This window comes from Thermobia domestica, chromosome 12, assembly GCF_964235325.1.
Source record: "Thermobia domestica chromosome 12, izTheDome1.hap1.1, whole genome shotgun sequence".
In the NCBI taxonomy this organism is placed as follows: domain Eukaryota; kingdom Metazoa; phylum Arthropoda; class Insecta; order Zygentoma; family Lepismatidae; genus Thermobia; species Thermobia domestica.
The window spans coordinates 95,738,151-95,750,334 of NC_137465.1; the positions used below are offsets into that span (position 1 = coordinate 95,738,151).

At 35.4% G+C, this 12,184-nt stretch overlaps 1 protein-coding gene across 1 annotated transcript; it reads left to right on the forward strand.

Moving 5' to 3' along the window:
* Positions 1-278: 278 nt before the first annotated feature.
* Positions 279-746, forward strand: LOC145666043 (histone-lysine N-methyltransferase SETMAR-like). Its single transcript, XM_081733142.1, has one exon. The coding sequence runs from the start codon at positions 279-281 to the stop codon at positions 744-746; it is 468 nt and encodes a 155-aa protein (XP_081589268.1).
* The last annotated feature ends 11,438 nt before the right edge of the window (positions 747-12,184 follow it).

Below are 12,184 nucleotides of genomic sequence, written 5' to 3' on the forward strand. Positions count from 1 at the left end.
CTGCTGATGATATCCATCGGAAATTGTGCCTATGAACCTACAGTAATGATTGCAGGAAAGGTTCGCAAATTGTGTCGTGAGTTCCAAAATGGTCATACCAAGGTGCGCGATGAAGACCGGAATGGCGGGCCTAGTGTTCAGACGGACGACCTCGTGGGGCAAGTAAATCAAAAACTGCGAAGGATAGGCAATTGACGATCAGTGCTCTGGCTCATGACTTTCCCCATGTTGCACGAACCACCATCTACAGAATACTCACAGAAACGCTTAGATATCACATGTTGAGTGCAAAGTGGGTGCCGAAGATGCTAACAGACCAGCACAAAGAGCAACGAATGTGCAGTGCCCGGCAGTTTTTGGATCGCTATCGAAAACAGGGAGATGATTTGTTTTTCCACGTTGTGACGGGCAACGAGACGTGGATCTCGTACACCAACAGCGAATCCAAACAAAAGTCCATGCAGTGGCGCCATTCAGGTTCCCCAAAACCAAAAATGTTTAAGCAATCGCCGCACTCGAGTCACAAACTTATAGCTACCGTCTTTTGGAGCGTCCTCTTCGTTGATTCCGGGGAACGTTGGGCAACAGTTACAGATGACGTGTTCTGCGACACGCTCACCAAACTGCGACGTGTGCTTCAAAATCGACACCACGGGAAACTGTCGCCCAGAACCATCCTCGTTCACGACAACGCCCGTCCTCGTACCGCTGCCGTCGTCGAGAAGAACATTCAAGATGTTCTTTAGGACCTGTTTGACCACCCTCCATATTGTCCCGATCTTTGCCCCAACAATTACTTCCTTTTCTTGCATTTGAAACGGTAGCTTGGTCTACAACGGTTTGAAAACGACGAGGATCTCAAGACTGTCGTTGTCAACTTGTTCCAATCCCAGGCGGCAAATTTCTATTCAAAGGTTTTACGGAAGATGGTGCAGTGTTACGAAAAGTGTTTGCAACGGTATGGTGGTTATATGGAAAAGTGAAGTAGCTCCGTAGGTACCTATTTCTGGCAACAAATCATCCCGTTTTGCACGAGAGTCTGTTTTTCTAAAATCACCATACGTCCCTTAATTTTGGAATAGGCCTCATATATATATATATATATATATATATATATATATATATATATATATATATATATATATATATATATATATATATATATATATATATATATGTAGGGTATCCCACCAGGAAAGGGCCATGTTTTGGGGAGTGACAGTATGGGTCATGGCATGCAATCGTTCGAGATATCGATGAAATGACCAATATTTCATACACATTACTTCGACGACACATATCTCCGGAATTGATGAAGATATCGGAATCATACAAAAACAAATAGGTAGCACACATAATAGGTGTTATATACGTATCATATTCGTTGCACTCATAATTTCCATTATTCCGGACGAAATTCCGGAGTTCCCATTCAAATTTCTGTCTGCCCATTTATGTATCGTAATAATTAATTTAAAAAAAAAATAAAAACGATTTATTTGTTAGGTGCATTTGCACCTCAGTCGGTAAATAATGTGAAACCTTTAAGTTGTTAAAAAGAAGGTTAATTCATTACAGTGGTTAAGATAGCATAAATCAGAAACAACATGTTTTAATATAAGCTATACCTAGACACTAAAGGTCAGAACAGTATTGTGTATTTCAGAGTAATTATTGTTTCTTTTTCTTTGGTGATCTCATGATGAGTTGTGTGTGGACCTAAGGAGGAGGCACGAGATTTCTTCAAAATACTTGAATCTTATACCTCACTCACACAGGCTGAAAATTGCAAGGAAATATTACAACTTACAGAAGCAAAAATGTGATGGAAGGTTGTATACACACTGTGCTGTGCTAATTTACATTTTGATATACAAGTTTTAGTTTTATTCTTATAAAATTATTTGCCTAACAAAATGGCAATTTTTATGTTTTATTAATATGTATTAGGGTTATTATCATATAATTCATTCATTATATATATTCATGGAATATGGTAATTCAGCGTATCAGGACTACCTAATTTATTAAATATTGAAAAGGAATACATCGAAAATGATAGGATTGAAATATAGGAATGTCTACAGCAAACTTTTTTTTTTTTTTTAAATGAACATTTTTGTGTTGGCCGAGACCACACAAGACACAGCACAGTATTTTTGGACCTCTGACTTTGAACTTCCGAATGTTGCTAACTGGAACTTGAAACCGACTAAAGAAATGTTTCATCACGAACTATGAAGTAATGGCTAAATAGTACTAGTCTCAACCCTTGTACAATAGTACAGAGTAAGACCTATTAACGAAAAACCTGCTGTCGACAGTAAGTTTCGTTGTATTCCATCTACTATTCACGTGCGAAAACTACAATACAAAGTGATGTGAAAACTTTCAGAGTTGACTCCCCGCTTCCCGCCTCCAATCCTTCTTACTAAAACGGACCTAACTGCAGATGCCCTTCCGTTTTGGCGGAGGACTACAAATTTCAAATTGTAAGCTGAGTAAATGTTTAATTAAAGTGTATTTAAATTACAAAGGTTCCTGGACATAACAAAACTTACTTTACTATTTGTAAATCATGTTGTCATGTTCTCGTATGTCAAAGTATCCCTCCATTGCACCACACTCATGTACTAATTGCAGAAAGACTCCGTCGCCGGAAGTCTACGACCGGCTGCTAAGGAGCCATTACTGTCTGTTACTGAGGTAAACAGTGAGTAAACAATTGTTAAAAACGACCCCAAACACCTATTATGTATGTTATCACACTATATGTCACACATCCAAAGTTTTTAGATGTGTAAGGAAAATATTTGTGTATTTATTTATAATCTAACAATTTGATAACTATGTTTTCAAAGTTCTTTTCATGCAATATTGACTTATTTCGTCTGCATTGACGCAGTCTAGGGGTTGCAAACTTCCACCTATAAGTGTCTACACCTATCAAGGGGTGTGTATGAAAGGGAGGGAGTCAACCAGAGTTGCGGCATACCTTATTTTTCATAATATTATGTGTTAACGGGTTATTGTATATAGAATGTATTATATCATTTGAATATTATATTTAAAATATGAAACACCTAATTGTATAAACAGTAATTGTAGCTTCCTGCTAATTATATTTAAAATATGACACACTTAATTGTATAAACAGTAATTGTAAATTTATACTCAATTTTCAAAAACTGCTTGCGTGGGTCACCATTGACGATTGGCCATTTACGATTGACGGTTGACGAAAAGACAGCCAGAAAGAGAGTTTCATGAAATAGTCCCTATCGACGGGGTTATTATCTCTGATGGCTGGGAGGTCATGCAGCACTTCGTGTCTCGGTTAGAAAGGGTTGACGTCTTCTCTAAGTCAACTCTCGTCAGCAATAAAATAACATTAAAAAAACAACCATATAGTCTGTAAGGATCATAGTAGGTATTCTACAAGTACTTTCTAACTAGAGGTAGGACTTTGGAATTTAGTTCCTCCACTGGAAAACTGTCTGCTTAATAGTGCGAATTAAATCATTATAAGTTAAAATACACGTGAACATAACTTACATTTTATTCTGTTATAGTGCAAGTGATTAGAATAACAAATATGGACATCCATCTTTTCTGGTTAAACAGTGTTAGTTAATATATCAAAACAGTGTCAGAATGTAATTGCCCTTTATCAAGCAATTCAATGTATAGGCATTTACATTAAGTATAATCAGTTCTTCTTACTTGTTAGTGATAATAGCAACACTCCAATGTGTATAATGAACATGTAATGAGATGCCTAAGAACTCTTTGGTAGTAACTCTTGATTATGGTCAAAACTAGTCAACTACTATTACTGTGACATGAAACTGCAAGCGGTACGTCATCAGAAGGCAACTCCATAGAATAGGAGCTGTAGGGAAGAGCTCCGGATACAGAATTCAGGGCCTCTCTTATATAAAGAGAGTGAGAAAGACTCAAGACAACCAGAAGAGAATGCGCACCGACGCAGAATAAAAATATTGTAATTAGCTTTTAGAAAAGAAAGAATAAATTAACAAGAGTTATATTCTAAAGGGTCTATCCTAATAAGATAGTGAAATCGGCCCTTGATCCAAATTGGGTCGCTATTGACCCAAAGGTTAAACTTGACCTAAAACTACCTCAAAAAATTTAACCCCCCACACCCTCCCCTTACCAAATGATCGTATCATGCATGCTCAAAATTGAATATTTTTTAATTTTGGTGGGGGTGACCGAAAAATTTTGAAAGTTTCACAGATTGTAGATACTATTTAGATGAAAATGTGTATTTTTTTCAAAACCATCGATGCGTATTTTCTTTATTTTATTTATTTATTTATTTATTTATTTTTGCGTGTTGAAAATTTCAAAAAAAGTAGGAAATTTTTTTGCGGGGGACACGTCGCTGATTTTTTGGTTTAAAATTTGTTATACCCTTGGGTACAACATATATTTTTTTCGGGGCCTGAAAGTGATAGCAACATTCTCAAAAATAAATAAAACTGAAAACAAACGTGGTTTTTGCACAGTTTTTCCACCATTTTATTGCCCTGAAGGTGAGAGCCCCTTCAAACAATTCTTTGCCAAAGTTGACAATTTTCCTTTCTTTTGCATCCCTTCCGCCTCTGTTGTTCTTCGGCTGCTTCGATTGGGTCTACTTCGGAATAGAAACCAAATATATATCTCAGTAACAGTGCTTCCACTTCAACGACTCTTGCACCACAACAAAGTTACTCAGCTCGCGGTAGAGAGCGCTACCGGTAGATAGCGCCACTGTGTGCGGCCAGCGAAACAAGCACTGGGGCGTTTACACTTAGTCGATTTGCGTTCGATTCAGTTGAATTGACGTCACTTTCAACTTAATCGACCGTGTAAACGGGAATTCAACTTAATCGCTTGTTGATCGAAAGCGACTAATCGACTGGGAAATGAATTGAAAGACGTTCTATTTTCTGTGGTTGAAATAATTGAACACATCCATCGATCTGGTTCAGCCTAGTTACTTCGATTTAGTGGCAAATGCAGCGAGTCGATTTAGTCGTGCGACTAAATCGACCAAGTGTAAACGCCCCATAATAATAGATACGTTCAGCCGACGCGAGGTTTTTTGAGCCCGAGGAAACATTTGTTTTTTAAGTTTTATTTATTTTTGACAGTGTTGTCATCACTTTCAGGCCCCGAAAAAAATATATGTTGTACCTAAGGGTGTAACAAATTTTTAACCAAAAAATCAGCGACGTTTCCCCCCAAAAAGTTTTCCTACATTTTTTGAAATTTTCAACACGCAAAAAAAAAAAGGAAAAAAAGGAAAAAAAAGAAAAAAGAAAGTACGTATCGATGATTTTGAAAAAATTGCACACTTACATCTAAATAGTATCTACAATTTGTGAAACTCAAAATTGTTCGATCACCTCTACCAAAATTTAAAAAAATATTCAATTTTGAGCATGTATGACACGATAATTCGGTAAGGGAAGGGGTAGCGGGTAAAAAAATTTTTGAGGTAGTTTTAGGTCAAGTTTAACCTTTTGGGTCAATAGCGACCCAATTTGGATCAAGGGCCGATTTCACTATCTTACTAGAAAGACCCTTTTCACGTTTTTTTTTTTTTTTCGTAGTCAGCATCCTATTAGTGTACAGTGTGTATGAAGTGAAGTTAAAAGTTATTATTAAATAAAATCGTTTATCAATGGAAAATATTGTGCTGCAGCTTTTCTACAAGTTCGATTCCCACTTCAAGGGTACTGTAACTGGATGGTAGTAAGTACACTAAAATACCTGATGTATTTTTGTATATATAATTCTTTGCAGGTGGTCGGCGGCTTGTGGCGACAGTGTAGCGTCCTGTAATTAGTATAGGGCATGAAATATTTTGTGATCTGTTGGTCAACTTGCTCGTTTACTTGGCTACAGGGAACAGGTTATCGTTATGGTAACCAATGAGTAAGTTCCTGCGTACTCACAAATAGGTAACACAAGAAGGAAGGCCAATGCAGATTTATAAATCGGGCGTGTTTGTTGTATTTTGATTATTATACAGATCTGCATACGGAAATCTAGTGGTTTGTTTTGTAACCTATTGATATTGAAATTCAAGAGTCTCAATGTTTTTTTTTCTTTTAGTCTCTACCGAAATTTACTCATTATTTTACCTTCCTCTTGTGGACCCATGAGATAATGATCCTTTGGTTGGTAATCAGAAGGTCATTATCAAGACAAATTTCAGTACTGATCTCTCAGTGGTCACTCAGGCTCCCATACTCACACAAGTGACCTACAATTTGTATTTGCCCTGACTAGGTCTATCTACAAATATTAGCACACACTTCCAGGGCTGTTTACAAAGTGTAGAGCTAATCTAAATAGAAATTACAAAGGCGATTTCAAGCCAAATGTACACCTGAATAAATTTACGTTTTCAACTGGTTTCTATTGATATGTTATTGTAAGGTTTTATAGTACACATCAGCTGAGTAGCGTTGTTTTCTCTATTGATATGTTATTGTAAGGTTTTATAGTACACATCAACTGAGTAGTGTTGTTTGCTGTTTAGGGGAACTGTTATTTTTAAAATGCATTATTCGAAAGTTATTATTACGTTAAGTATTTTAGTGAATTAATCTTCATGTATTTAGCTGTTTACTCTAGAGACGTGGCGATTTCACAGCTTCCATGGCTGCAACGTACCAGCTACATCTATGTACCTAATATCATTGTAATCTAAGTATTGAACAACATATGCTTCAGTAGATTTTAATTTCTTCGTCATAATATACAATATGTTATTCTATATAACGTATTATCGACGTATAAAATCCTTAATTGATGTATGAAACTGCATAACTTTTGCTGAAATTATCCTGGAAAAATGATTTGTTATTATATCATACAGCACAACACATTGACATTCATCTGCCAGTGGCTAGTCAGATGTAGATAATAATAATAATAATAATAATAATAATAATAATAATAATAATAATAATAATAATAATAATAATAATAATAATAATAATAAAACAGAACAATGAGCAAACAAGCATAATTTGACAATCCACTCAGATGTAGTCGTTTTTCACGCCAGTGAGAAACAGTTTTCTAGCTTTTCAAAAAACCAGTTTATTATTTATTTGACATTATCCTAACTTTAAGTTTTACATTACCTCTTAACATTCAACAGAAACCAGAATTAAGAACAACGATTGTTACTTGAACTCCGTATTGTTAGAGGATTGAACTTATTGTGTAAGAGTTGATATTTGCTTAACAAAAACTGCAGAAATCAATACAAGAAATATGTTTAAAGTAGCGCTTTGGTATTATACTACCTAACTACGAGCTGAAACATGTCATTATGCTTCTTGTTTACATATTTGTCAGGACACTATACGACTTTCTGAAAAAAGGAATAATCCATATAAAAATGGGACGAGACTGGTCACTCTATATTATACTTATATAGTGTGTAAAATTGTTACATGGTATTGATTATACTCCTATCACTGTCTTATTCTTGACGAACTTCAGCACCAAATAAAAAGAAACATATTCTATGGTTGGAGGGAAATGCATGCCAACTGCCAATAATATGTAAATTTTAACAATACTGTGGGACAGATAGACAGACGGTAGGTAGTCGGACAAATAAATGCGGATTTGCTCTCTCAGGATCGCTTCAACAGTAACAATTGCTCAAAAATCGACGGAAAAGTAGGAAGGATTCATGCTGTACTTAATGCTGGATTAGCTGATTAATTAATCATACTATCTCTCATGTGGTAAGTTTCCTAAAGGAGTTGTCAGTATTTTTATTCCAATATAAAATGTATTCTTTTCTTCACCATGTATAGCTTGTAAGAAGGGAGATTTGTTGATATAAAGTGATTATCTATCTCTTTCGAAATTCCATTATCAGGAACTGACAAGAACGAATTATTCTCTATCGTTTCAGCAGAAAACAAACTCGAGCACTTGAGTAGAGAAAACGTTTTCGAATCCAAATTGTGCATGACAAGACAAAGATTACCTATTCCAGGATTTTCGATTTCTCTAACTTTCTAGCTCTCTCTTCCCCAACAATACAATACCGAAGCGGGAGTTCCTCCCTCTCTTAAGTAGCCGTAGCTTCAACATAAGAGAGTAACCTTTTATCTTACCAGCGTATTTTCCGTCTTCTTAAACTTCTTTTGAAACATTAAACCCAAGTAATTTGTTTCCCAAAGGATGCTGGTAAAACAATCGCACGTGTTTCTTTTACTTTGTTTCTTTCCTGCGGACATTAGATCCAGATTGTGCAAGCTACGGGTCATAAAACAATGTTGGTAGCTATAAAATCTGTTGTTTATAGCGCTGATCCCATGCAAGTCCCACTCGGTAAATGGCCTGCTTTACACATGACATTCGCTTCTGTTAAAATCATCCGTCGAAACATGCGACACATATTGCAAACTCGACTAGAACTCAGAAGCAAACAGGACCTTTGTATGTATATAAGAGGAACATTAGATATCACTTTGCACATTACCTATATCTTGAAGTTTGTAACTCGACATTATTCTTGAGAGGAGTTAGGTGTTGGCCCCTGGCACTTTCAATTGAAGTTCGATCTAATATATAGGTCGAAGGTGTAGCTAGGAAGAGATACATTAAATTAACAAAAGCTACATTATTGTTATATTAAATGAATTATCAAAGCTGTTATCGATACATCTAATAGAAGAAAGTATGAAAGTACTTAATTACAAATTTACCTCAATACATATAAACATGAATAAAGAAAGGATCACGGTGGCTTAGTTGTAAAGTTCCCACCTCTAAAGCGATCGATCCCAGCTCACGCCAAGTTGCTTTGTAGTAGACAGACACCTTATGCATGCGTTCTCTCGTTTCCTCCCAATTTTTTCATTCTTTCTTATCAGTTGATGATCATACTGTTTCCTTTATCATCGGTGCATAATCGTGGGAAGTTAAAGGAATTAAATAAATAAACTCTGGTAAGGGCAGTAGAGAGAATTACGCGAAACATATGTAAAAGGGGCATCGATACTTACTTTTATCCGATAAGATGTTAACTGATTGGCTTCATCAACGAACTCGGTCGAGATAATCGTTCAAGCTATATATTGCAAAATAAATAAATAAATAAATAAAAATTAAAAATTGGTTACATGTATGAAACATAGTATACAATAACTACTGATCAAGTCGCCATTATTAGTTAATATGTTAACGTATTGGATCCACTAACAAACTTGGCTGGGATAATCATTTTAGCTACTTATTGCAAAACAATAGAATTCGAAAATGTATTTACATGTATGGGATATTGGCTATAGAAAAAACAATCGCTGTTATCCGTTAATATGTAAATAGGTTGACTTCATTGACGAAATCGGCTGAGATGTTTGTCAAGCTATCATTTGCAAAATCTATTTAAAATTTGCTTTCACATGTATCATTCTATCTATTTTCTGCAAAAAGGACAGAATTCAAAACTTTGCTTATATGTATGGGATATTGGATATTGAAAACCAATATTAAGCCTTTATCAATTAAAATGTTACTGGGTTGATTTCCTTAACGAACTCAGCGAAGATAGCCCCTCTAGCTATCTATTGCATAAATCAAAATTGATAATACGCTTACAGGTATGGGGTATGGGATATACAGAGATGAAAGTAGCTCTTGTAAGAATAAAGGAAATCCAGTGCAAGTACAGAAAATAAAAGCTGACATGGATTATGTACAGTGAAAAATAGAGAGAAAAATTCAGTGAAAATACATTGATTGAAGATATTGAAAGTGACCCCCTGCGACGTCAATCCACAGCTCTGTACGTGTAAGCATATTCAGATACACCCGGCGTAAAGTTCGGATATAGATTGCGGCAACTTCATGGTTAATACTGTTTTTCAGTTCCTGTATTGTGTGTGGATTAGTTTCATACACCTTGCTCTTCAAGTGTCCCTACAGGAAGAAATGACATGTTGTTAGATCCGGTTAACGCGGTGGCCACAATCCTTTGCTGACAGTTCGTGCCTCAAAGAACACATCATGGACTCGTTCCAGGGATCCTTTAGAAGTGTGGCTCGTTTTCCCATTTTGCTGGAAGAAGCAGTATTGTCTTTCATATGTAGTGAGTTGACCGGAAAGATGAAATCATGCTTCATCACTCATGATGTAATGGAAAGGATCTAATAAACCATCCTTGATGCTATTCAAAAGCCACGTGCAGTAATATACACGTCGATTGTCGTCGTATATTTTCGATTCTTGTATGCCGATTATTGTACATTACCGATTGTTGAAGAAATAACAATCGATATTTGCATAAACTGTCCATTGTTGTAGCTGTTTACTCAATTTCAGGAATCGAAATATTGCATTCGCATTCAAACGGGATGCGGACTATTTTTAACTGTGCTACCATGTAGATTGGCATTGCTAAAATCCCCATTACCTATTAAATTGTTAACGGACTGGCTTCATTAACAAAATCGACCGAGGTATTTGCTTTAGTTGTTTATTTCAAAAAATAGAATTATCAATCTTCTTATATGTATGAATTATAGGCTACATACAGTAACTTCTAAAGTCGCCGTTATTCGTTCATTTGCAATGGATCGACTCCATTAACGAACTTGATAAAGATAGTCACTGTGACTATGTACTGCAGAAAACAAAATTTGAAAATTTACTTACACGTATGAGTTGTAAGTTATAGAAAATCAACATTAAAGTCGCTTTAATCCGTTAATATGTAAATAGATTAACTCCACTAACAAACTTGGGTGAGATAATTGCTCTAAATATCTATTCCAAAACCACAATTCAAAAGTTTACTTAAGTATATGTATGAGATATGGGCTATGAAAATCCAGCGTTATAATTGGCGTTATCCATTAATATCTTAATGGATTGACTTCATTAACGAACTAAGTTAAGATAATTGCTCTAGCTATCTATTGCGTAAAACGTAATTAAAAATTCCCATTAGTTCAAGAGTTATCGTGCAGAGTAATGGATAGACGGACGGACCTACAAGTCTCAATGCGTGATCTTAATAAATAAATCAATCAAAATAAAATTTAAATAATTAAATGAATGAAAAACTTGTCGATTCTTAAGAGGGATATAAACTCGAGGTTAATGGAAATGTATTCAAATACTTTCAATTAGAATTTAATACACTAAATAATAATTCGTATAGTGTACGACGTAATATATTATTATTTTGTTTCCTTTGAAATTCCAATGTTTATTTATCTTGTATTACACGGTTACCTTAAGATGTACTGTCTTTCCATGTTTTTGTTTGGAATGTGGCCGTCACAATATTCTTTAACCTACGTTGAGTTTCACAGTACATTATTATACTATTGATTAAAATGTATGTACATAGGGGATTAAAATGTATAGGACATTCAAATAAAACCCATTCAGTGATCATAGTGCGACTACTTGTGGATATGTTGTTTCAAGCAACGGAATACCAAGCGTATATTTTATATATGGTATTAATCAATGATTATATTTTTTCTAACTTTTAAAGAGTAAGTTGTGAAACATGCCATGACTATTAGAAATCTCTCGAAACAGCATCAAGATGCGTTCATGCAATTTCGCAGTATGGAAAGTTAACAATGTACTTGGATGTTTAGATTAGGAAAAACTGTGTATGGTGAAGTATGCGTCTGCAAAATGTTGTCATGAAATGATGTACAATGTCTCGTAAAGTACAAAGAGTACTTACAGACAAATCTTATCGAGCAAAAACTAAATGGCTGGGATGGAAATCAGTCGTGCGGGGATGAATGAAACAATCCTCTCTACTAAGGGAGTGAGCATTTGCTCCCTCTCGGAGCAACTCAATATCAGCTTTGGTACCAACAACACGATAGCGATCAACTTAGCTATCAAATCACAAAGCTTGACACACATGACCTATCCTTGGGTTATACTACATGGAGGGAATTTATTAGTGAGTTTCGAATTGCAATAAGTGCTTAAATGCTTCTGGTAACTTATTCTGGAAAGAGATAGCATTAAAATCATCATACATGTCTGCATCTACTCTCGAATTTCAGGTAAGAATAATTATTTCTTTTTCAGATAACGTCATCCAACGAGTTTCATTGCAACGTCCCTAGTATACTATCTGAAACTTATGGCTAGAGGGCAA